We start from the raw sequence: 24747 nt of genomic DNA on the forward strand, positions 1-24747 counted from the left end.
GTGTCTTTTATAGCGATGGTGGTAAACGGCACTACACAAGTTGAAAAGAAGTCAAGAATTGATGGACGTCATTGTATTTTGCAGCTGAACTATTTCTGGGTCTAAAATATTTAACATCAGAGGAACTACATGGAATACTGTATCGTGCGGTCCCACCCTCTCAGGCCTCAGAGCCTGAGTAGGGTATTTGAGTTTTCAAATGACTGAAGTAATGGGAATATATGTTATTAATTATTTTTTTGTAGTTGGTCTGATGTTCATTTTCCCTACCCTGTAACGCAAATACTTTTTTTGTGAGTTTTTTCACCACCGTTCGGTTGGTGGCGGCAATACACCTTTTTGAGCGTAGTTCGCCATAAAACCACAGCGAAGAAGTAACTGTGGGTTGGCTGGGTCAGTGCTAACCTTAACCCTTACCTCTACCTTGACTGTGATAAACTAGGGGTGTATTCATTACGTCTGGCAACGGAAACCATTTAAGAACCAAATGGAAGCAAACTGTCATTTATTTGTGACCAATGTACAAATTAGAATCGTGCAGTTGCAGAGGATAAGCAGGTTGCCACATCAATTTTACACTGGGTTAATTAGTTAAGTTATTCCAATGTTATTAGTTATATTCCATTCCAAATCATCTTTTTTTTAATGACAACTATTGAAAACCTTTTGCTCCAGAATGTCATTTTAAAGACTGTTAGGATTTAAAATCTTGCATTACGGCCTCCCGAGTGATGCAGTGGTCTAAGGCACTGCATCGCTGTGCCACTAGAGATCCTGATTTGAGTCCTGGCTCTGTCGCAGCCGGCCGCGACTGGGAGACCCATGGGGCGGCGCACAATTGGCCCAGAGTCGTCCGGGTTAGGGGAGGGTTTGGCCGGCAGGGATGTTCATTGCGCAGAAGCGACCCCTGTGGCGGGCTGGGCGCAATGCATGCTGACACGGTCGCCAGATGCACGGTGTTTCCTCTGACACATTGGTGCGGCTAGCTTCCAGGCTAAGCAGGTATTGTGTCAAGAAGCAGTGTGGCTTGGCTGGGTTGTGTTTCGGAGGATGAGTGGGCTCTTAACCTTCACCTCTCCCATGTCCGTACGGGAGTTGCAGCGATAGGACAAGACTGTAACTACCAATTGGATACCACGAAAAAGGGATAAATCTAAAATCTTGTACATGATGGATTGTAAGGAACAGGAACAACAAAGGAAGACCAAAGAAAATGTATGTTCAGGTGAGTTAGAAGGAGGGACTTAACATCAAATCCCCTCATAGTGTGGATATTAATGGTGACATGTGCAACACAATCCCCCCCCTCCATATTTTATTTCAATAATTAAAATAAGATAACTAGACTATTCTTTTCATTATTACTTACAAAATCATTTCTAAATAAAACTCATTAAATTGATTTAAAGACCCTTCTGTGAAACCCTATGCCATAATCTTCTACCAGGGTTACCCGGGTACTTTAAAAAACACCCCTTTTCTAAAAAAACATTTAGTAAAATAACAAAAAAAACTGTAGCCATTTGTTTTCCTTTATAGTTTATTAATCTAAGCATGACCTTCGTCCACATACCAATTTTCTTCCAAACATTGCTTTTTTGTGTCAGCAATTAGACATTCTTCTTAGGGGGGGCTGGTTATCCCATAGTACCCAACTGGGGGCTTCATATGCACTCAGCTGTGACTGTGACAACAATAAACACCGCTCCCAGTCTCATCTGTTTTCCCGACGTTGTCTCACGCCGCGGAACATCACTTCTCACATGACACTGGACTTGCTGCCAGACACAAATAAAAACCTCTCGAACAGTCACCCAATCACTTTGATAAATAAATTGATCAATCAATCAATTGAAGATCTCTCGGGGTTTTCGCCTTTAATTGCGTAAGCTAATTCTTAAGTTTAAGATACATTTTTTATTCTATTAATTAGGCAAATATCAATCAACAACAGAATATTTACCTGCTAATTCTTCGGGTTCTAGACCAGTCTCCGTGTCCAATCCACACACCACGAAGTAGTGGGCGAAGCGGCACGAAGCCGACCCTGTGCCCGAAGTAACCCCGCTCATCATCGGTTTAGATATGCTACTCGGTTAGTCTCTATTTCATACTCTGGACCTCCATCCTGTAGCCTATACGCAGGGCAAATTATGACACGCTGTAGTCTAGACAGTGGGCTAATTTATTGTTCTTTCTGTATGTTCTCTGTCCACGGTCGGCAGTCAGCCTAGTGTCAGCCCGAAATGACTGTGTTGTGTAGGAGGCAGCCTACCTCATTGTGTGTGTGAGAGAGAGAGAGAGAGAGAGAGAGAGAGAGAGAGAGAGAGAGAGAGAGAGAGAGAGAGAGAGAGAGAGAGAGAGAAATCTCATAAAATGTTCTCATCAGGTTTATTCAGATTCACATTTAAGCTGGCCAGATGATGACTAATGTTTGATGTGATCTAATTATGACAATTAAGCTAATTAAAATCCCATACAATTAAAATAGGTAATTGTGCTGTGCAAAAACAGGAGCACAGTCATCGTCAGTGCTGGGTGGTGATTAGTGCTCATTAAAGGGCCTTGTTCAAATGAAGTTGGATTGGTGTTGGTTGAGTTCTATATGGAACCCTAAAGCTAGGCATACACTAGACTAGTGTAACAGTATAACTTTAGACCGTCCCCTCGCCCATACCCGGGCGTGAACCAGGGACCCTCTGCACACATCAACAACAGTCACCCACGAAGCATCATTACCCATCGCGCCACAAAAGCCACGGCCCTTGCAGAGCAAGGGGAATCACTACTTCAAGGTCTCAGAGCAAGTGACGTCACCGATTGAAACGCTATTTAGCGCGCACCACCGCTAACTAAGCTAGCCGTTTCACATCCGTTACACTAGGACTAAAATCTTGACATCTTGGGAGCACTTACATTATGCAAAGTGAGACTGGGAATCCTGAAGTCTGCAACCTGTGTGCTCATATTACACAAGTTCGCTCCAATTTCGAACCTGTCCAGACCCCTCTCTGGTCTTGCGGTTTCCAGATGTGTCGTAGCGCTAAGTGTAATCATTACCCCTTCTTCTCTGTGGCTGTAACTGAGCGACTGCATACAAGTTGCACAAGTCTCATGGAGGCGCCCCCATTATGAGCGCAAGACCCATAATCGTATGTCCTTGACCTGCTCATTTTATGTGACCTACACAGTGGCTATTTTAGCATGTAAGTCTTGGTGGGGCAAACCCCCCCAAGTTCATTCAGCCTCATTTACTGCCTTTTTAAAAACCATAGCTGATATGGCTGACCATTTCTCCATATTACATCATTTATGAAGCAGCATAAGACATTTTTGAAGTCACCTTGTGGTGCGTGGCTGTCCATCGTTGGCAAATTTTGTCATCAAAGTGAAAGATTTACAATTCCGAGTTGGGTGACCGTTCAAAATGTATTTTTCCAGTCTGACTTCCCAGTAGCAATGCTTGCGGTTAGCCACCGATTTCTTCCAAACAACTTGTAATTGTGTAATGTTTATCTCCAATGTCCACCAATACATTTTATCTATAATTTATCTTCATTATTTCTCTTGTAACCTTTATCTAACTAGGCACGTCAGTTAAGAACAAATTCTTATTTACAATGGCGGCCTAAACCGGCCAAACCCAGACAACGCTGGGCCAATTGTGCACCACACAATTGCTAGCTAAGATTTTGAAAGTAAGATGTTTACATGATCAGTCCAATCAATGCTACTGTAGATAACATTATTTGATGTCATTTTATCTGTGGCCAACAATCTTGAGCCTTCTTGGAAGGGCACTTCTAATCTAAGTCTATGGTAGGGCCCAAAGGGCTCACATTCTTGATGTCTACCCTTACTAAAGGTGGGTGACGTAGTGTCCCCATGAGTGACAGAAAACTGAGCCAATCACGGTGCAATGCCCCTATTTTCTGCTGGCCGGCCCCACCACCACAGAAAGCACTGAGCTAGGCTGAAACACCATTTTGGAGCTGCTTGTTTGTATGCGGCTTTATTAACTCAATGATATATATACAGTGGGGCAAAAAAGTATTTAGTCAGCCACCAATTGTGCAAGTTCTCCCACTTAAAACGATGAGAGAGACCTGTAATTTTCATCATAGGTACACTTCAACTATGACAGACAATATTAGAAGAAAAAAAATACTGAAAATCACATTGTAAGATTTTTTTATGAATTTATTTGCAAATTATGGTGGAAATAAGTATTTGGTCACCTACAAACAAGCAAGATTTCTGGCTCTCACAGACCTGTAACTTCTTCTTTAAGAGGCTCCTCTGTCCTCCACTCGTTACCTGTATTAATGGCACCTGTTTGAACTTGTTAGCAGTATATAAAAGACACCTGTCCACAACCTCAAAGAGTCACACTCCAAACTCCACTATGGCCAAGATCAAAGAGCTGTCAAAGGACACCAGAAACAGAATTGTAGACCTGCACCAGGCTGGGAAGACTGAATCTGCAATAGGTAAGCAGCGTGGTTTGAAGAAATCAACTGTGGGAGCAATTATTAGGAAATGGAAGACAAAAAAAGACCACTGATAATCTCCCTCAATCTGGGGCTCCACGCAAGATCTCACCACGTGGGATCAAAATGATCACAAGAACTGTGAGCAAAAATCCCAGAACCACACGGTGGGACCTAGTGAATGACCTGCAGAGAGCTGGGACCAAAGTAACAAAGCCTACCATCAGCAAGGGCATTGAAGATGAAACGTGGCTGGGTCTTTCAGCATGACAATGATCCCAAACACACCGCCCGGGCAACGAAGGAGTGGCTTCGTAAAAAGCACTTCAAGGTCCTGGATTGGCCTAGCCAGTCTCCAGATCTCAACCCCATAGAAAATCTTTGGAGGGAGTTGAAAGTTCGTGTTGCCCAGCAACAGCCCCAAAACATCACTGCTCTAGAGGAGATGTGCATGGAGGAATGGGCCAAAATACCAGCAACAGTGTGTGAAAACCTTACAGAAAACGTTTGAACTTTGTCATTGCCAACAAAGGGTATATAACAAAGTATTGACAAACTTTTGTTATTGACCAAATACTTATTTTCCACCATAATTTGCAAATAAATTCATTAAAAATCCCACAATGTGATTTTCTGGATTGTTTTTCTTCTCATTTTGTCTGTCATAGTTGAAGTGTACCTATGATGAAAATTACAGGCCTCTCATCTTTTTAAGTGGGAGAACCTGCACAATTGGTGGCTGACTAAATACGTTTTTGTCCCAATGTATACACTTTTTTTAATGCAAAAAGTGTGTGGCTCAAAACAGGTGGGGCATCTTGGCTGGAGCCTACAACTATACGATTTACCTGCAATCGCAGAAATTTGTCATGGATCCCAAATCGTTGCAAAATCACATCTTAAAATCGTGTAATGTATGACGTGCTTAAAGATGCACTCCAGGATCTTAAGCACAACAAATTCATAACATATAGTACAAAATGGATTCCTAGCAAATTGCAAAAAAATTAAAGTACACAATTTGATGACCTAATACACAAATGGGGACCACTTTTGGCTCGTGAGTACCACTTTCAAAACTACTTGCTGAAATTTTAAAAAGGTTCGAGAGTGCTTCTTTAAGGCTGCATTTGCATAGGCAGCCCAATTCGGATATGTTTCTAGTAATTGGTCTTTTGACCAATCAAATCATGCTCTTTTGCCAATAATTGGGCAAAATATCAGTATTGCGCTGCCTGTGTAAACACAGGCGCTGAGTGGAATTTTGTGGCCGAGAATTTTTGATGAAACCAATGCTTTTCAATAAGAGTCATCCATTTCAAATGGTCCGTCTTTTTACATATTCAAATTGTCTGACAATAGTTGACTTGAGTTGTACTTTTGACAGACCAAAACAGACAATGATGTAGGTCATATACAATTTCATCCATCTAATCAAAGATTTATACAGGCAGCCCAATTCTGATTGGTAAAAAGACCAATTAGTGAAAAAAAGATCCGAATAGGGCTGCCTGTGTAAATGCAGCCATTGAACCTTTTTTTCAAAGAGTGTGGTAACCTTGCTTTCACCTATCCAACAGTTAACCCACTGTTCCTAGGCCGTCATTGAAAATAAGAATTTGTTCTTAACTGACTTGCCTAGTTAAATAAAGGTAAATAAATAATAAAAAACAGAGCATTTTGATTTCTATATAGTATCATTAAGGGCTGATTCTGTAGTTTCTAAAACACCTTTTAAATAACTCAAATTCAAGAGGTGAGCTATTTTTCAAAATATCACTTTTTCCAAGAATAACCTCTGTTCCATGCGTCCATGTGATCTCTCGCAGCATCATTGTTCAGGCTAGCAAAGCTTAGTAACATTAAACAAATTGGCTATTCTGTTCTTTTGAAATGTTTCTTTACATAATGTTTCTTTGTAAAATGAAATTGATGGATTTCTTTGATGAATGCAACTCTTGAATTGCTGCGTTTTTTTATATTTTTTACATATAGCCCACAGCAGGGGCAGACAACCATATTCCTAAAGTCCTGCAGGTACCAAACTGAGCTACTTATGCTGGTCATGCATTCAGTGTTGCCAACTAATTTTCAGGGTAAGAGGCAGGTTGATTTGTTGCTAAATGACGTTCTGATGTCATTGCGTGATAACGTAGAACACACAATAACGTTACTCAAATTGACTGGCCAGCTCGGCAAAAAATATGATTTGACATTTGTTCAGGGACAGACTCCCACTCTTTTCTGTACAATTTTGATTGAGACATGTTGCGCTAGTTTACGCTAACTTGCTAGCTAGCAACTTCACTAGCAGTACAAGATATCACACCAAAGAAGCCATTAACGATAAATAATAAACTAAAGACGTCAATTCAACAAGCAAATATGACATTTATTTGATTTAAAATCTTGACATCCAAAAGACTCGTCATTTGCTCGAAGTGGGGTCCCTCGAGGCTGAGTTCTTCCCCCCCCCCCCAAAAAAAACTGAAGTGAAGTGACTTTTTCATAGCAGGTTGGGATAATTAACCTGGCATGTTAAGAGAATTCGGTTAAGGTTAGGAAAAGGGTTCGGGTTAGTGAAAATGCTCTCCTACAAAAAGTAAGTTCCAGTCGTAGCTGTATGTTTTTAGGGAATCCCCCTCGATGCCTTTAGTGTTAAATCGACATCAACTTTGCTTTAAAAAGAAAGGTCAAAGTAAAGCATTTTAGTTTAAAATGGTTTTAAGGATTGGTGCCCCCCCCGGGATGGATGAGCTAACATGCACCCATGTGATTAGCATGAGGTTGTAAGCAACAAGAACATTTCCCAGGACATAGACATATCTGATATGGGCAGAAAGTTAAACAAGAATAGGCTAACTGCACTGTCCAATTCACAGTAGCTATTACAGTGAAAGAATACCATGCTATTGTTTGAGGAGCGTGCACAGCTATGAACTTAAATGTATCAATAAACCAATTAGGCACATTTGGGCAGACTTGATACAACATTTTGAACAGATATGCAATGGTTAATTGGATCAGTCTAAAATGTGCACATACACTGCTGCCATCTAGTGGCAAATCGAAATTGTGCCTAAACTGCCATAAGATTGTGGCCTTTCTCTTGCATTTCAATTTTTTTTTTTTAATCTTATGTTTTACCAGATCTAACGTTATTCTCTTACATTAATTTCACATTTCCACTAACTTCAAAGTGTTTCCTTTCAAATAGTATCAACAATATGCATATCCTTGCTTCAGGCAGATAGAGTTGTGTATGTCATTTTAGGCGGAAATTTAAAAAGAAAAAAAGGGTCCGATCCTTAAGAGGTTTTAAGTCCGTGATTTACCTCAGGGACTGTTTTTTTCTATACTCTTGCCATTTGCTTGCTCTACAACCATGATGTAGACTGGCTGAAATGTAAGGAACCTTGTTTAAATGCCCATGTTACGGTGACTATAAATACAGTGTACATGTTATCTTTGTTGCTTGTGTGGGGGGGAGAAAACAATTGTTGTCCTGCGAGAAATGACGACAATTCTATAGAAGTTTCATAAGTCTAGTCAAACACACATTGCTGTTCTGAATATGTAGCCCAGGCAAAGTCAAGTTACACTTGGAGATTAAAGTATGATACTTTAAGTGTAACTTGACTTTGCTACATATTCAATTGAGAATGTGGAATAGGAATAGTGCATGCTGGAGTTCCTATAACACCTCTAATCAGTTTAGAGGTCCCTGTCTTGACAAGACTGGCTCCAAGACCTATGAAAAACTACACAATTAAAAAGACAACTGACCTTGAGTAGTTGTCTTTCCAAGTGTGCATTTATTTATATATGTGCCTTGGATACTAAATTGCTCCTGCTGCCATCTTGAAAAGAGAGGTTGTGAACATGGCCTTTGCACAGGTATATTATGGCTATTCATCACCCCATAGTGTTTGAAATCATAGCTCATTGGATTTTGGGGGGTGATTTGTGCAGGAAATGTAAAACATGCTAACTTGGGTGATAATGACTTGCATGGGATTTTTTGGGGACAGAAAAGCCAGATCAACAAAACCAACGCATAGCTTGCCATCTCTCCTTGTCCAAAGCCTGCTTACCGGGTAAGCAAAAAAAAAAATGTACGTTTTGTAATTTGGATTAACTATCCCTTTAACGTTGAACAAACACGATCCACAAAGCAACACAAGCAGTGAGTGACATTTTACGAGCCTTCCTTCATCAACAGCGGGGTCTATGGGTGTCCGTGTGGAAAAGCCTCTTGAGGAAGAAGAGCTGCAGGTAGCCCACCATGATGATGACCACACTCTGTACCGCAGACCACCAGGTGACGTAGTTGTGGTTGAAGAGGAGAAGGTAATGGTCAGCACCTCTCCTCATGCGAGCGTAGTTGTAGTGCCGCCACATGTGTAAAATGTGACCTTGTATCTTGTTGGTACTCTCCTAGAAAAAAAGGTTAGGCATAATTGATGACATGTTTTCTAATCTGTTCAAATTGACATGATCAACCATAAGCCATAAAAGACTCCGTGGATGCTCCGGTTGTACAACCGATGTAAAATGCATTGGATACAATGGTTGTGATGCGTTATGTTTTTCAGGAATTGTCTGCACAACAAAATGTTTACACAAGCACTGTGGAGACACCACACGAGGAGTGTAAATATTTTTTGTGCAGGCAACCTCATCAGAAATATCCTTCAGATGAATTGTGAAAGTCCATAACCTTCTAGTGCAGGGACATCATGTACCTCAATGTTGGACAGAGTGTTGTTGAGGACTTTTTCTCCTTCCTTTGTCTCTCGCTGCATCTCCTCAGCACCCTCATAGTACACACCGAAGTTGAGAAAGACTCGGACGCCACCAAAGTGGTTCTTATAGTTCCCCAAGCACATCTGATAAAAACCTACAGATAGCAAATGGTTGATTCTCATCAACACGACAATTCAACTTATGAACATAATACAAATGAAAGATCAGATGTCTGTGGACTTTACCGGTCACTTCAGTTTGGAAGTTGATTTCTCCAATGGTGTCCTCTGTTGAGGCCATGAGGGCCCCTTCTGGGGAAATGACGGTCACGTAAAGATGGTTGTCACTGGCTAGTCCTGTCACCCACTGGACCTGCACACACACATGGAACATTGCACAGCCATAATTACCTGATGTCCCTTGATAAAATGTGTTTTTTTTATGCACTACTTGATCTTGGTAAAGCTACTGTTAAAACACACACAGCTACCATTTTAATCACAAAATGTATTTTTAGTCTTCCATTCAGTTATCTTAGTTCTACGTTGAAGCTAAGCAAAGATAAGAAGATAAGGAGTAAAAATGTCTAGCTAGCTGATAAGTCCAAGGTCATGCAATTACAAGCCAGGTTCCATAGTTACTGGGGTATTATTATATGAAAGCTTGTTCCTATACTCTTCCTCAACTAAAAGGTATCTTCAAACAATATTATTGTAGCACATTTTATTGGCACAATACTGCGCAGATCATTTAGCAAAGGCAGGGAGTAGTCCCGAAAAAGGGGTTTGAACTCGGGACCTTGTAATTGTCAACCCAACACCAGCTGTTCCCCCAACCTCTTGATGAGGTCGCTAGATGTTGGGTTAAGACAGTATGTACCTTTGGCCTCCCGAGTGGCGCAGCGGTCTAAGGCACTGCATCTTAGTCACTACAGACCCTGGTTTGATTCCTGGCTGTATCACAACCGGCCATAATTGGGAGTCCCATAGGGTGGCGCACAATTGTCCCAGCGCCGTCCGGGTTTGGCCGGCATTGTAAAAAAATAATTTGTTCTTTACCGACTTGCCTAGTTAAATAAATATTAAATTTAAAAAATGGTAAAATGTGCTTACCATGTAGGTTAGGTAGAAGTTCCCACTCTGGTGTGCAAAGTGCCAAAAGCACTCTAGCCCCGAGGCTGGCACCACGATGGCAAAAGCATATCGATCGGACCCTCGGAACAGGTTGTGGTCCTTCAGGCCTAAGCGGGGCTCTGTCTTTTGTCCGCCGCCCCCATGCCCCATAAGGAGTATGACGAGAACAGAGTACCACACCTCAACATGCATGGTCTGCATTCATACACTCACAAAACTCGTACTGTTTGGGAGTGGTAGACTAGAGGTAGCTACTTTTTTTGTTTGAGCCAATTATACAATACTGTATCATGCCCAGGTGAATGATTAACCACAGTTGTGTCCATTAGGCACAAAACAGTTTATCTGAGTAAAACAGGGAGGAACTACCTGGACCAGTCCTAATAAGAATGGCTTATTTTCACTTTCCATTGCGTAATGTTAAGCTTGTCCCATAATGAACACGACCCAATTGTGTAAAATAAAGGTGCTCAACGGTAACGTAACCATCACTGAGTCAGAACACAAACTCAAATCCACACCAAATATATGCACTGGAATGACAACATTTGTCAAAAGGTGTGCGACTTTAATCAAATCCAACATAGACACGTAGGGAGCAGATCCCATTAGTAACACTTACATTAACAACAGGGTCGGGGTCAATTTGATTTTAATTCAATCAATGTAATGGAATTTAAGGCTGCGATTTGATCCGATCAGTGGTAGATCCGTGTAACAGCGCACGTGAAATTCAAAGGTCATTAGAGATTGAGCCAACATATGCAGCATTTACCGTGAATGCAGTCTCCACAAATGCAGGAACATTGCCTTTAAAAGGTGCATAGCCGAAAAGGGGCGATCGGATTGAATCCCGGCCTTAAATTGTTGACGGCGTCGTTACTGGTTGACTGAATTCAAATGGAATTCATCCCAACCAGGGCACATGAGGGCACTGAATACTAAAAGCACCCAGGGACTCAGCAGCGAGTTCTCTCTGGTGCTTCTGTAGTGGGCTTGGTGTTGAAGAGCCTCTTGAGGAAGAAGAGTTGCAGGTAGCCCGCCATGACGATGACCACACTCTGGACCGCAGACCACCAGGTGATGTATTTAGAGTTGGAGAGGAGGAGGTAGTAGTCGGCGCCTTTCCGCATGCGGCCAAAGTTGTAATGTCGAAACATGTGGAAGACGTAGCCCTCCACGCGATGGGACGTCTCCTAAAAAGTGTTAAAACGTTATTATTATTTAACACCAACTGACATGGTTAATGCTGAAGATAGGCCAAACACATTCATTGAGTAATATATCCAGACATATATTACCGTCATTGACTAAGTCAAAAAATAGTGTAAATATTATTTTTTTAAATACATTTTAGCAAGTAGTTACACCTACTCAAGTATTTTAACAGTATGTTGTCGTTTGTTTGGGCATGTTCACATTTTAGTAACGTATGATATTATCACAGGTGTGATGAATGCCCTTATTACTGTCCATGCCCATATGCGCTTAATTGAGAGCAATGTGACTGGTTCTCTATGTGATTGTCTCTCTTTAGAACCCTTGTTTCCGTCGTTGGAGGTGTGGTCGCCCAGGTGCAGGGCTTAGTGGCTGAGGTGGTGTTGGGTTTTCTAAAATTAGTATTATGTTGATGGAATGATGACTAAAGTTGTGTTATGCTTTCCCTGCACTGAAACAGGTTTTTGTTTGATTTGATTGTTTTGTGTTATATCCTCCCATTTTGTTTGCAAAACTAAAGTTATCTTGGTTTATGGAAGCCGAATCTCGGAGGGGGAGTGAACTGTTACCTGCCTTGTGGTGTAGGCGGATCTACGGTACTGAACTGAGTTGTCACAGCCCTCTCAGCCAGGGTGTCACATTCTCATTGAGTGACATAACATTAAACTGTGCTGGCCATGTACTGTATAACCCCTGGGTAGTCTACTGCATGTTGTCGCCCTACAGGTTGTTGAGGCCTCAGGATGGTGGAATTGGTTGCTCCCTGTTCCCTTTACAACCACTCCGAGCATAAACAGGGGCCCTATGGGCAAGTTATTATGGTAAGCTACAACAAATCATGGAAACTATTTACTAAACTGAAATGATTACCAAATAAATGTAGTAACCCCAAAAGCTTTGTTTTTAAGCTTTTGGGGAGTTAATCTGCCGGGTAAATGCGGCCAGGATATGGCAAGGATTCAGGAGATGGCTTGTCAATCAATAACTAGCGGGGAAAATTTGTCTAGGTAACCAACTTGATTCTTCGTACCTGTACTACTAAAGTTAAAAAGCATCCGTTTGGTGTAAACATGGGTGAGTTTTCCTCCATATTTTTGTTGCACCGGCCTTGGCACTAACCAGCCTTGGCACTAACCAGCCTTGGCACTAACCACCTTGGCACTAACCAGCCTTGGCACTAACCAGCCTTGGCACTAACCAGCCTTGGCACTAACCAGCCTTGGCACTATTCCTTGAGATTGACTTTCTAATTTAAATCTAACCTATGGCCTGACCCATTACCTTATTTATTTCTGCCCCCACCCCAGTTGCAAGAACTGACATCCCAAACAGCAGCAGGAATGAACAGGGTTCACAGGATGACAAAGGACACAAGATCAGTTGGATAACAAAGCAAGCACCATCGTGTAAGAAATATCTTCCTTTGTACACAATCAGTGAAAGCATTACCACGTTCAGACCACATAATAGGTCAACAATATGTGATTATACTAAAATCGCGACTTCAACTGGTTATTCAGTACAGCACCGTAACGTTAAAAACGCAGCCATCGTGTTCTGGAGTAGGGTCTGTAAGAGGAGTGGCCTGGAGGCCAAGGAAAAGTGGGCAAGTGGAGCTAAAGCCATGGGGGGGGTTGCAGCGCTTCCAATCACATAAGGGAGAGAGTGAAAAATTAGCCTGTTACTGACTGAACCATAACGACTTTAAAAAAGGGGACATTTGAAAGAAACTTGACTGATTTAAATGCGACTTTGAATAAGAACTTCAACCAATTGTTTTGTACTTCATTGCCCTAAATTTATATTTACAAAAAAAATGTGTGGAAACGTAAACATTTTTCTGGGCAAGTTTGTCACAGGTGTGACAATTAGCCTCCATTGTTTATCACACATGCGTCTGCCTTCTTGATTGATCCTGTAATTTCATTGGCTGTTTCTTTAAATATACATCTTTTTTTGTTTGAGGTGTTGCTGTCTAAGTTGAGAGAATATATTTGACTTATCTTGATTTGAAGTTGAATTCATGTTTAGGTAGTGCTTCTCTCGAACCTGCACTAAAACCTGTTTTTGTTTGTATATTTCATGGCGTTCTTCTGTGTGTTCCTTGTCCTTCGACCAGGCTTAAAAACGAGTAGTCTGAGGTTGGTGGAGAAGGAGAAAATACAATGTGTAAACTTGCAAGTTGTTGTTGACCTTGATTTCGCCACTTAACCCAAACTTTTAAGCACAGCATTTGTAACATATTGTACGAATTGGATGATGTAGTACACAAAAACCAGGGACGTTTTGGTTCGTAGGCACCACTTTCAAAACTACTGGCTGAAATTCTACAAAACTTCTAGAGCATCACTTTAAGAACCTGCATGTTTGGCAGAGCTCCCCATGCTCTTCTTTAAACCTCACAATATATGATACGTGATATTGGACAATAAGATTGTGTGTATGCTGACCTCATTGATTTCCATGTCAAATGGACAAAAGTTATCGTAACATATTGGATCGTACATGCAGTCAAACCCCAAATAGAGCATTACCTCTATGGTGGACAGAGTGTTGTTCAGGTCTTTTTGGACTTTCTTCTCCTCCTCCTCCTTCTGTTTCCGTTGGTCATCAGAACCGTCGTAGTACACCCCAAAGTTGAGAAAGACCTGCATGCTGCCAAATCGGTTGTGGAAGTTGCTGAAGCACATTTGATAGAAACCTAGAATTCAAAATAAAAATAAGATACATACTTCCACCACATTTCAACGGGTGTACTGTTTTTTTGTTGTGTGTGTACGTTCAAAAGGAGGAACAATGTACCGGTCTCCTCAGCTACAAAGTTGATTTGACCCGTAGCTTCGTCAATTTTGGACAACAGCAAGCCTTTAGGAGAGTTGACAGTGACGGATAAGTGTCTGTCGTTGCCGACACCAGTCACCCACTGGACCTAAACGCAGACAGATGGCTCTCGTTCACTGTCACATGGGACGACCATGTGCTGCAAACCATATGTTGGGGGCTCTGTAGCCTGCCTCAGTAAATGACAATGGAGTAAGCCCTGAACAGATTGACTTTTTATCTGAATATTATACATTTTAAGCCAGGCCAAGCCAGGCAATAATTAGTAGGCATAACTTTCCAAGATAAATATGTTGCACAATAAAAAAAATATCCTGTTATTGTACTACTAAACTAGAACAATGTCTTACCATAAAAGTCAAGTAGAAGCGCTCCCCTTGGTGTGCAAAGTGCCAGAAGCACTCCAGTCCAGAGGCACGCAGCACGACAGCAAAGTCATACTGGTCCGCTCCCCAGAACAAGTCCTTGTCCGCTGGTAGGTCTGGACGGGGTCCACCAAACCCAATAGAGCCAGGAGCACGAAGGATAACCCACATAACATGGCTGGTCCTCTTGAATGGATACGTTTTTATAGCAAGGAGGTGCAGGTTGCTACTGTCTGCCAGTGTGGATGTGTCGTGGCTTGTGGGACAAGAAATTATTAACTACAACCCGTATGTCTGCTTCACTAAAAAGGTGGGGCTCCGGGGTGAAGCTTCCCCAAGGTATAGATCTAGGATCAGCCCCCCCCCCTCCCCCTTTATACAGTTAACCAATAGTGGGGGAAGTGAAAAACTGGCCCAAGGTCAGCGTCTAGGGGCAACTTCATCCTACTCCCTATGATGGGTGGAGCTGTGTGGTATGGGAAAATACAGGTCCCTTCACATATGGCGTTGACTAAGCTGGTCCCAGTTCCCTCCCTAGCCTTTTCCCTCAGACATAACCCTTTAGCGTTTGCAGATCTGAAGGGCCTGGACAGGTATAAGCAGTGTAAAAGGTGAAGCTTCCATTATATTGCTTCCACCTTAGAGATCTGCCAACATCAAAGGGCTACAGGAAGGAGAAGGGAGCGAATTGGGACCAGTGCTTCACATACGGCTTTCTGAGTACAGCAAATCATTCACCAGTTCCAAGTGGGCTTTTTGAAGTGCTGCTATCTTCTATACAGTCAGTAATATTGACAAAGAAATCAGGATTTGAGAGGTAGAAATGAAGTTCATTTAAACGGGAGCCCGGGAAAAAGTTAGCATGAAAGGGTTCAAAACAGAAGTACATAACATACTGTATAATCTCATAACAAGAGCATTTTTAAAAAACAGCCGAGTCCTCCTACATTACTTTATCCAGTCCATCAAATGTCAAATGAAAAAAATCAGAACGGTTCATCAGAATTATTTTAAGATCAGTATAACAGGAACTTCCCCTGTATACATAGGAGAGTATAACATAGGAGTGTATAGCATGGAGTACTTGAGGGAAGCACATGCACATACTTTTGTGTGAAAGCTCATAAGGTTGTGTACAGTACTGTATTTCGACTTGATAAAGTAAATACCATACAGTGCCATGTAAGCATTTGACTGTTTGAGATAATCATCGACTCTGCTGGAGTCATATAGTCCATTACACACAAATTACCATTTTAAAAAAAAGGTAGACTCAGCGTTATGACGTTGCCACGACCAGCACCGAAGACACGGAGATGAAAGACTTGGCTCTCAGAGACACACAGAGTATCTGCCAATAGGCACGGGTGTGCGTCACGCTGCTAAAGTGCTAGCTACGACGGCACCACAACAGCACAAAGGTTTAGCCCCGCGCTTCAACGCTCTTAGTTGTTGCGGAAATTGGCCCAATATTGCTGTTAACGTCGTGCAACACTGAGTTTACCTTTAAATTAGAGTACAGTTAAATGATCATAGCATTCTTACTACCTATTAAAAAGAACCATGATGCTAACTTTTGGCTAATGAATCCAGTTCCTATGCCTTTAAAAATGGTCAACTTCACAGCAAATTTGTCAGACACATTAGTAAAAGTTGACGTGATTGCCTCATGCAGAATCCAAACTGCTGATTATAGTAGTTCTCTACCATCTTGCTGGCATTGATTATTCATATTTCATATGCCTCATTCCCCACCCCAACTCATCGAACTCCTACAAGTGGTAAACACACTTTTTTTTGTATGCAAAAACAACAGGATTCGCCAGCAATATATCCAGCAATATACTGTTTTCATTAAAATAAAGTATGATATGGTTATAGTAGTGGTTAACACCAATTCCAGCGCATTGTTTTTCCAGAGGTGCAGCTATCTATGGCCAGGGAAGGACACTTAAGCCTAATTTATACCCTACATACAGGATGCAAGATCTCCAATTAGCTACGTAAAACGACCCTACATAGTTCCGTAGCCAAAATACGCAGACGTGTGCAGTCCAGCAATTTGTAACTCGATACAAGTACAAGATTGTCATTTTGAGTAGCTAATTGAGTTCTTGCGTTGCGTATGTATCGTGAGGTATAAATTAGGCTTTACTCACGCGCACCCCCCCCACCCCCCCCCCCCCCCCAGAGTGAGGAAGAGCAGAAAACAACTAGTGTCTTTAAAAGGAAGTCAATAACTAAACAACAGAACAGTCCTCTGAGATACAGTGGATCCTCCCTTTAGGCTGCAATTTAGGAAACGTTTACTGTGTAGTATGTTGTGTTTCAGTCCGTTTTAGGAGACACCGCACTTTCATTTGATCTTTCAACAGTTTTCGATGGGTCTCTTGATCTTTTGATTCCTGCTCCATGTCAGCTACGGGGAGACGTGATGTTCAGAAGCACCATTGTCCATGCGGTTGTATAGAACTAGAGTCTTCCTGGTAGCCGGGCTCATGTTCATTAGGGCACGCAATGAAAAATATTTAGCAAAAATAAAACAAGAATGTACGTTTCTTATTGGACAAGTCCGCATAGTCCCTTTCCTGTTTCAATCCGTTTTCTTCTGTTTGATGCCTAAATGAACAGGACCCTGGTGTCAAAGACCGGTTCCAAAGATTGTTCCAGACAGTTCCTGTACGAAGCTGCTCATAATGTGAGAGGTCAGACTGAGAACTCGGCGCCGGCTTTCCGGGAGCTAGTGGTGAGTAGCCGGCGCAGTCGGAGACCGGCAAACGGGTTGATCCACAGCAGTGACGGCTGGCCACCAAACACGCTCCTCATGCCCTCCCAGCGAACTTGCCTCTCCCACGTGGGCTTCTCATTCTTCAGACGCTCAATCTCCTAGTAACACACACACACAGAGGGGTAAACGGCAACGCAAGGTGAGAATTCAATAAAAGTTTAGCTAATGGTCAAATAACCACAATGGTAAAAAAGCCTGCCATAGGTCACGAGTCTCATCACCACCACTAAGTTTCTACTTTCTTACATTACTAACAGTTTTCTGAAGGAGACTGATGTCTCATTTGTAAATAGGCCCCATTTCCCTCCTGATTTTATTGACAAATGGGACTTCACTACCATGACCATGTGCTTGTTCAGAGGGACAGGACACTTGGAAACAAATCCCAATCATGCAGAATAGAGAATCTTATTGTTGATAGAAATGGTCAATGTAGAATGGCGTTCTGTAATGCCTTTGCCCTACTGAATAAGCCCTGCATGTCTATCTATGGTTTGTCTATGTGGTTTGGCTCCTCACCGTCTTGTTGCAGATGGAGTGGACCTGAGAATGTAATGTATAACATGGAAACAATTCTTAATCATGCACAAGACTCCATCTAATCTACATTGTATATCTGAGGTTGTGTGTTCAATTCCCACAAGAATCACATAACACAAATTGAAAATGTAGGCAATCACTGTGCAGAAACTTACTTAGGATTAAAAAAAAAAAAGATTTAAAAAAAATGTCTGCTAAGTGGCATATACTGTTAATCTCCTCACTGTCTCATCATTGCAGATGGAGTGGACCTGAGTGCCAAACATGATAGCTGTGAAGCTGAGGAAGAGGAGGCCCTCAAGGCAGAGGAAGATCATCAGCATCACCGTCACCGGAGGGGAAAAGTCACTGCACTCTGGAGGGGCAGAAACATCATCCAGCATAATGACATCAACACTGACCTCAATGTAGTTATATTTGAAGCTGCAATCCTGAATTTGAAAACCAAAAAACGGCTGCCCCGCCACTTGGTTTGCTATAAAGCTGAGGGATGGGGCAAAAGAAAAATAACCCCTATCAAATTCATAGATGGAGCTATGGATGCAAAGAATGATTGTCCACAAAATTAAAATGGTCATTTTGAAGCATATTTTGAAGCAGTAACATTTTCTGAACAAAGACTTTGTTTACAAGCAATCTTACAATGCTTATCATAAATAGTCACCCCCTTGGATTTCTTCACATTTTATTCTGTTAAAGTGGGATTAAAATGGATGTAATTGCAATTTTTTGTCAACGATCTACACAAAATACTATGTAATGTATATATATTGTTTAAAAATATATATATATTATACGTACAGTTGAGGTCGGAAGTTTACATACACCGTAGCCAAATACATTTAAACAAAGTTTTTCATAATTCTTGACATTTAATCCTAGTAAAAATGTCCTGTTTTAGGTCAGTTAGGATCACCACTTTATTTTAATAATGTGAAATGTCAGAATAATAGTTTCTCTCTCATCACGTTCCCAGTGGGTCATAAGTTTACATACACTCAATTAGTATTTGGTAGCATTGCCTTTAAATTGTTTAACTTGAGTCAAATGTTTCAGGTAGCCTTCCACAAGCTTCCAACAATTTTTTGGGGGTGAATTTTGGCCCATTCCTCCTGACAGAGCTAATGTAACTGAGTCAGGTTTGTAAGCATCCTTGCTCGCACACACACTTTTTCAGGAGAGGTGAAGGTCGAGTCATGCGACGCTTCTTAACACCCGCCCGCTTAACGCGGAAGCCATCTGCACCAATGTCCCCACCACAAGGAGTCGCTAGAGCACGATGAGCCAAGTAAAGCCCCCCCCACTGGCCAAACCGTCCCCTAACCCAGACGACGCTGGGCCAATTTTGCACCGCCCTATGGGACTCCCGGTCACGGTCGGTTGTGACACAGCCTGGGATCGAACCAGGGTCTGTAGTAATGCCTCAGACCGCTGCGCCACTCGGAAGGCCCATTGTGTGATTTGTTAAGCAAATTTGTGCTCCTAAATTTATTTAGGGTTGCCATAAGAAAGGGGTTGAATACTTGTATAAAAAATAAATAACTCGAACGTCATGGGTGTACATTTGTAAACATTTATATACATTTTCTTTTAACCTTGACATTGTGGTGTATTTTATATAGATCAGTGACAAAATAATCACAATTAAATCAATTTCAATCCCACTTTGTTATGCAACAAAATACTTATGAAGGGTACAGTATTTTGGCAAGGAAAATCCCAGATTGTGTCTTTAAACAGGGCACATTGAAGTCAATGTAGCTGTATTTAAAAAAGGAACAGTATATTTAGACAACGACTCATATAATGACACTCACCACTCCACTGGACTTTGACACAGGTTACGAACTGGTACCCACTCAGAGTGAGAGCGTGGGTGGAGATCATCGCTATATACATCTGGGGGAAAAAATAAAAGGAATTATGACTTAACTCTAGTATTGATGGTAAAACATTAATTTCAATTCATTGTGCATTGACAATACCCATAGGCATAAAGATACAACAAAAAGATGCCACAAATAAAGATGACAGTTAGTCTAATCATTTTATCAAACCCATTGTTTCCATGCAAAACTACACAATAGCATAAAATAGGGATGTCAGTCGCGAAAAAAAAGATTCATAATTTTGCCCTATTAGTTGATTAATTGGACTGATGTACTAGAAATTCATTTCGCAATTTCCATTGTGCACCTGGACTTAAACAATGTGGATCTGAGATGGAACTCACAGTGAAGAGGACAAAGAAGCGCTGGTTGTTCTCTCCGACACAGTTGTTTACCCATGGACAGTGGTGATCCATCTTACGGATGCAGCGCTTGCAAATACTACAGGAGAAGGAAACAAAAACCATGGTCATTAGGCACCAAACGGAAGAAAATTGACTGAAACTGACAGGGACTACTTGGACTGCTTCAATATGAAATGTTCCTTTTTGTTTTCCATTGCAAAAGTTTTACTACGGTGTGGACTAATGAACAGGACCCAGCATATTGGCCTAAATAGGGCATTTTGCCTAGTTACTCGACCAGGAAAAAAACCTGGCCCTAGATACCATAAAGCATAATACACAAAGCACACAACACATTTCTTTCTCACCTGCAGTGGTGGGCTCTCTCAGGTTTGATGCTGCAGCATTTGGGACACTTATAGATGACTTCTCCTGGTTTCAGCTTCAGGCTCTCCATGTATTTCTTGGTGGCGTTGCCTTTGGGCACAGCTCCCTAAAAACAGACAAGGATGGACAGAGTGGACACAGGCAGACTGACATGTTTGGACAGACTCATTCAAAACCTCAAGGAAACTCCTCGTAAGTCAGTTCTCTCATTGCTAATAGGACAACACGCATGGTTCCTATAATGTGCCCATGGGCATCAGAGTGCTCTCATATGACATTCTTTCTGACTGCTTATTTTACTGCTCGCATGGTCCGTCTTGCCCTCCATTCAAAGTCACTCCCTTTTTCAAGTCACCCAACATTACAACGCATCCTCGCTTCTTTGTTACGGTGGGCCCTAATGAGCACGGCCCTGCAGTGGTCAGTTCACTCACCGGGTCGGTGAGCATAGTGCGCAGGTGCGAGCTGAGTGCCAGCACGGCCAGGCAGTTGAAGACCACGCCGTTGACCACAGCGTACCAGAAGCTCTTGGAGGGCAGCAGCATGACAAAGGTGACCACAAAGTCGGCGTAGAGCACCAGGAACCAGGTGATGAAGGCACAGACCATGCCACAGCCGTCCTGGATGAACCACACCCGTTCTGCCTCCCCTACTGCGGAACCCGCTGCAGCCTCCTCCCTGTCCAGCAGGGGGTGCTGTTGCTCTACATCTCGCAGCCGATGACCTGAAGACATGCTGCCCTGCAGGGAGAGACAGAAAATGGGAATATGAAAGCACAGAAAGATTTTTTTTTGTATTTGTTCAAATAAAACGCTTTGGTCTAATTGTGGACATAGGCTATTAAGCCCTACTTCGTGCCCATTGACTAATGTACTCACTTTATGTTAGTGTCCTTTAGAGTGCCATTGTGTCCAATCTTCAGCACTACTGATGAGAGCATCCGGGGCCTGACTTCTCAGGCCACATAGTTGAAAGTGAAACAGCCTTGCTGTAACAAGGGTGTATTCATTACAGAAACCATTTACAGTTTAAGAATCAAAAGGTAGCAAACAGAGAAAATGGATCAAAAGGACGAGTGCCCTACCTGGGGTGTATTCATTACAGAAACTGTTGACCGTTTAAGAACCATACGGAAACAAATAGCAAAAATAGAGTTTCTATTGGACATATTCAGGTAGGTCCCTCCCAGTTTCGGTTGCTTCTGTTTAAGCGGAATGAATACACCCCTGAATTTGTCCAATATAAACTATCGATTGCGTTTCCATTTGTAATCATTTCTCCAAACAATTGCAAAACCAGCGTTTCTATTAGACAGATTCGGGTAGGTACCAGCCTGTTTGCGGAACCTGTCCAATAGAAACTGACATTTTGGTTCGATTGGCAACTGTTTTGTGTAATGATTACGGTGACAGTTCAACAATCCATATCTATAAATCTGAGGTCAACATCTGATCCAGTAACAATGTTGTGTGCACAGCAGATGGAATACCATTTGCACATCCCTTTTAAACAAAGACCTTTGAGAATATGGCATTGTGCAGCTTGCTAGCTAACGACGTCGTAAACACATAGAGACAGCTAGCTATTAGCATGTCTAGCCCTCCGTGGTGGTTGACGTTAATAGGTTGTGCAGTAGCAAAGTTCATTCAACTACTTACTAAACAAACGACTGACATCCGACAGTAGTAAGCTAGTGGTGTCGTCAAACTTCTCTTTGACTGATAAACGTTAGCTAGATAACGTTAGCCGACAGCTGGCTCGAAGTGCTAACATTTACACCTGTCTAACATTAGTGAGCAGCTGTAGGTATTTCCGCTAGCATTATTAACGTTAAATATTAAGTGACTAAATTCTTACCCTCAGACAGTTTACAAGTTTCCTTCTGATGGAATAAGGCTTCGACTTCATTCATGACAGAGCCCCACTCAAGGCAAGTAGCTAGGCTAACGCTAGCTACACAACAATGTTTGGGAAGGTGCATTTCCGGTATGGTAGAATATTTTGAGAACTGTCCAATTTTGTTATGATCAGATTTGTATACGTTTTAAAATGTTTTAATCATTTAGCTACTTATTTACTTTATTAAATCAGAAGTTTTTGTGCAACAGGCAAACATAAACCTACCTGTGTACTGTAGGGTTTAGCCACTGGGCCCCTCCCATATTTATGTTACCTATGTTACTGCAGACAGTACTAAATAAGGTGCCATACAATCTTGAATAAAGAACATTTGTCATTTTGGAGGATCATTCCTGTAAGAATGTGAGAATGCATAAAGCAATAACACGTTTTGAAACAGGCCCTGAAAAAGTTGGAACATATATTCACATAATTTAATTACAATCATTCCTTGGTTATGGAAACCTAGTTCTAAAAACATGAAGTGATGATATTGTGTGAAAACTTCAGTTTTAGGCCAATACCTTGACTCTGTGTATGTATCTTTCTAGTCAGTAGATCCGTTATCACTGAATCTGATTGTGTGTCGAAACCTGCTTGGGATCTGCTTTTGTTCGGTCAGAGGCATTGGTATAGCATACATTTTTCACTGCCTGTAATTATTATCTTACATGATGTGTGCTCTGGCAGTGAGCTAGCTCGAAGGACAAGATTAATGTCCTAACGACAAGACCTATGTACTGCATGTATCGTAGCCTAATTTTCTTATAAATTGTTAAACAAATATGTAGCATTTCCTGTCTGAATTGTGCTAATTATTGTTTTCCAAATTAGTGTCATCCCAAACTAATGCAATATGGTGTAATTACAGACCGCAATTCAGGGCATTTCTTGATGTGGTCGTCCCTTGGTATTAGGAAACAACCATTGGTGCTTGCCATTGGTCAGTTCCGGTGTTTTGAGGGTGATGCTTTCTCAACACTGATGATTTTTGTATATCGCAGGTTAGGATAATTAATGTGGCAGGTTAGGATAATTAACGTTGCATGTTAGGTGAATTAGGATGGCGGGTTAGGAGAATGAGGTTAAGGCTAGGAAAAGGGTTAGGCTTAGCTACAACGATACAGTTGTCCCCGATGCGAAAGCAATGACCACGGACCAATGGCCAGCATCAATGGGTGTAACTTTATATTAAGAAATGCCGATATCAGAAAAATGCCCCTAATTGCAGTCTGTAATTACATCCTTCTCAACTAATGTGCTAACTTGGTTTGAAAAAATCAGACCTGGGTTCAAATACTATTTGAAATCATTTCAAATAATTTAGCTGGGATAGTTTGAGCTTGCCTGGTGCAATGGATCCAATAGAATAGTCTTCCCATCTGGTATTGAACATATTTCAACCCAGATCTGTTAAAAATAAATAGATGGGAGTATGTCAATCACAGGAGGTTGGTGGCACCTTAATTGGGGAGGATGGGCTCATGGTAATGGCTGGAACAGAATGGGTAGAATGGTATCAAATACATTCAATTTGCATCATTCCGTCCGTTATTATGAGCCGTCCTCCCCTCAGCAGCCTCCACTGAATTGTCAATGGGTAATATTAAAATCCTGATAAACTGGTAGTCATTTCATAACATAATGGCATAAGGTGACCACGCTGTTCTGTGTCAAAGGCCCAGCTTTGTTGACTGACTAAAATCACAGTCTCTATCCGTCTCTATTTGAATGTCCCAAAATAAGATTTAAAGTAAAAAATGTTCTACTTAGCCAAATTCCAATAAACTGGTAAAAGTCCTGCATAGTCAAAATCATGTTTTTCTTTAAATTGGATAATATTTGGATGAAACCAGATCAAAGTAGGATGACCAAAGTATGAAAAACGACTATTGCTGGTACATTGATAAAGTTTGATTATAAAGTTAGTGGTCCCCTCCCCCTGTTAAAAACTTGAATTCAGGAGGCGGGATTATAGGGGCTTTATGTAACATCACATAAAGCCTCTCATTTGAGTTCACAAATGGTAACGTCTTATTCTCATACATAATTTAAATAAGTACCATCTTGTATCCAGAAGGTGTGTTGTAGGGTAAAACCTAGTCAG

At 41.6% G+C, this 24747-nt stretch overlaps 3 protein-coding genes and 1 pseudogene across 8 annotated transcripts in view; all 4 read right to left on the minus strand.

The window, feature by feature from the left end:
• Positions 1 to 2271, minus strand: part of LOC115134495 (DENN domain-containing protein 5B-like) — a 54249-nt gene extending 51978 nt beyond the window's left edge. The window contains exon 1 of one of the 2 annotated variants that reach the window (XM_065022683.1): positions 1964 to 2271. In XM_065022683.1, coding sequence (XP_064878755.1) covers positions 1964 to 2075 — 112 coding nt within the window. In that variant the 5' untranslated portion in view covers positions 2076 to 2271. The remainder of the gene's footprint in view (positions 1 to 1963) is intronic. The other variant, XM_029668525.2, reaches the window with a different exon arrangement.
• Positions 2272 to 6861: 4590 nt separating this feature from the next.
• Positions 6862 to 10622, minus strand: LOC115134498 (transmembrane emp24 domain-containing protein 6-like). The gene is made up of 4 exons (XM_029668531.2): positions 10349 to 10622; positions 9482 to 9608; positions 9236 to 9390; positions 6862 to 8927 (listed from the first exon to the last, which is right to left on the minus strand). Exons 1-4 carry the CDS (start codon positions 10568 to 10570, stop codon positions 8706 to 8708), a joined length of 726 nt encoding a protein of 241 aa, XP_029524391.1. The 5' UTR covers positions 10571 to 10622; the 3' UTR covers positions 6862 to 8705.
• Positions 10623 to 10896: 274 nt separating this feature from the next.
• On the minus strand, positions 10897 to 15137 carry LOC115134499 (transmembrane emp24 domain-containing protein 6-like; annotated as a pseudogene).
• A 465-nt stretch (positions 15138 to 15602) lies between these two features.
• Positions 15603 to 23533, minus strand: LOC115134497 (palmitoyltransferase ZDHHC7-like). 5 transcript variants are annotated; one of them, XM_065022684.1, is made up of 8 exons: positions 23514 to 23533; positions 21620 to 21729; positions 21176 to 21481; positions 20723 to 20847; positions 20355 to 20451; positions 19939 to 20020; positions 18346 to 18476; positions 15603 to 17679 (listed from the first exon to the last, which is right to left on the minus strand). In XM_065022684.1, exons 3-8 carry the CDS (start codon positions 21473 to 21475, stop codon positions 17500 to 17502), a joined length of 915 nt encoding a protein of 304 aa, XP_064878756.1. In that variant the 5' UTR covers positions 21476 to 21481; positions 21620 to 21729; positions 23514 to 23533; the 3' UTR covers positions 15603 to 17499. The 5 variants fall into 5 exon arrangements, with proteins under 5 accessions (XP_064878756.1, XP_029524388.1, XP_029524387.1 ...); XM_029668528.2 differs by lacking the exon at positions 23514 to 23533 and adding an exon at positions 22866 to 22886; XM_029668527.2 differs by lacking the exon at positions 23514 to 23533 and adding an exon at positions 22599 to 22847 and having other exon boundaries at positions 21620 to 21725.
• Between the last annotated feature and the right edge of the window lie 1214 nt (positions 23534 to 24747).

Source organism: Oncorhynchus nerka, linkage group LG9a (genome assembly GCF_034236695.1).
Source record: "Oncorhynchus nerka isolate Pitt River linkage group LG9a, Oner_Uvic_2.0, whole genome shotgun sequence".
Taxonomy (NCBI): domain Eukaryota; kingdom Metazoa; phylum Chordata; class Actinopteri; order Salmoniformes; family Salmonidae; genus Oncorhynchus; species Oncorhynchus nerka.

Coding starts and splice junctions, on each gene's coding strand:
- LOC115134498 (XM_029668531.2), bottom strand. CDS start 10,570: ATGCAGACCATGCATGTTGAGGTGTGGTACTCTGTTCTCGTCATACTC. Junction 9,391..9,481: donor CTTCCAAACTGAAGTGACCG/GTAAAGTCCACA, acceptor TGCTATCTGTAG/GTTTTTATCAGATGTGCTTG. Junction 8,928..9,235: donor ACACTCTGTCCAACATTGAG/GTACATGATGTC, acceptor CTTTTTTTCTAG/GAGAGTACCAACAAGATACA.
- LOC115134497 (XM_065022684.1), bottom strand. CDS start 21,475: ATGTCTTCAGGTCATCGGCTGCGAGATGTAGAGCAACAGCACCCCCTG. Junction 20,452..20,722: donor GAGAGAGCCCACCACTGCAG/GTGAGAAAGAAA, acceptor CTTCTCCTGTAG/TATTTGCAAGCGCTGCATCC. Junction 17,680..18,345: donor CCATCTGCAATGATGAGACA/GTGAGGAGATTA, acceptor GTGTGTTACTAG/GAGATTGAGCGTCTGAAGAA.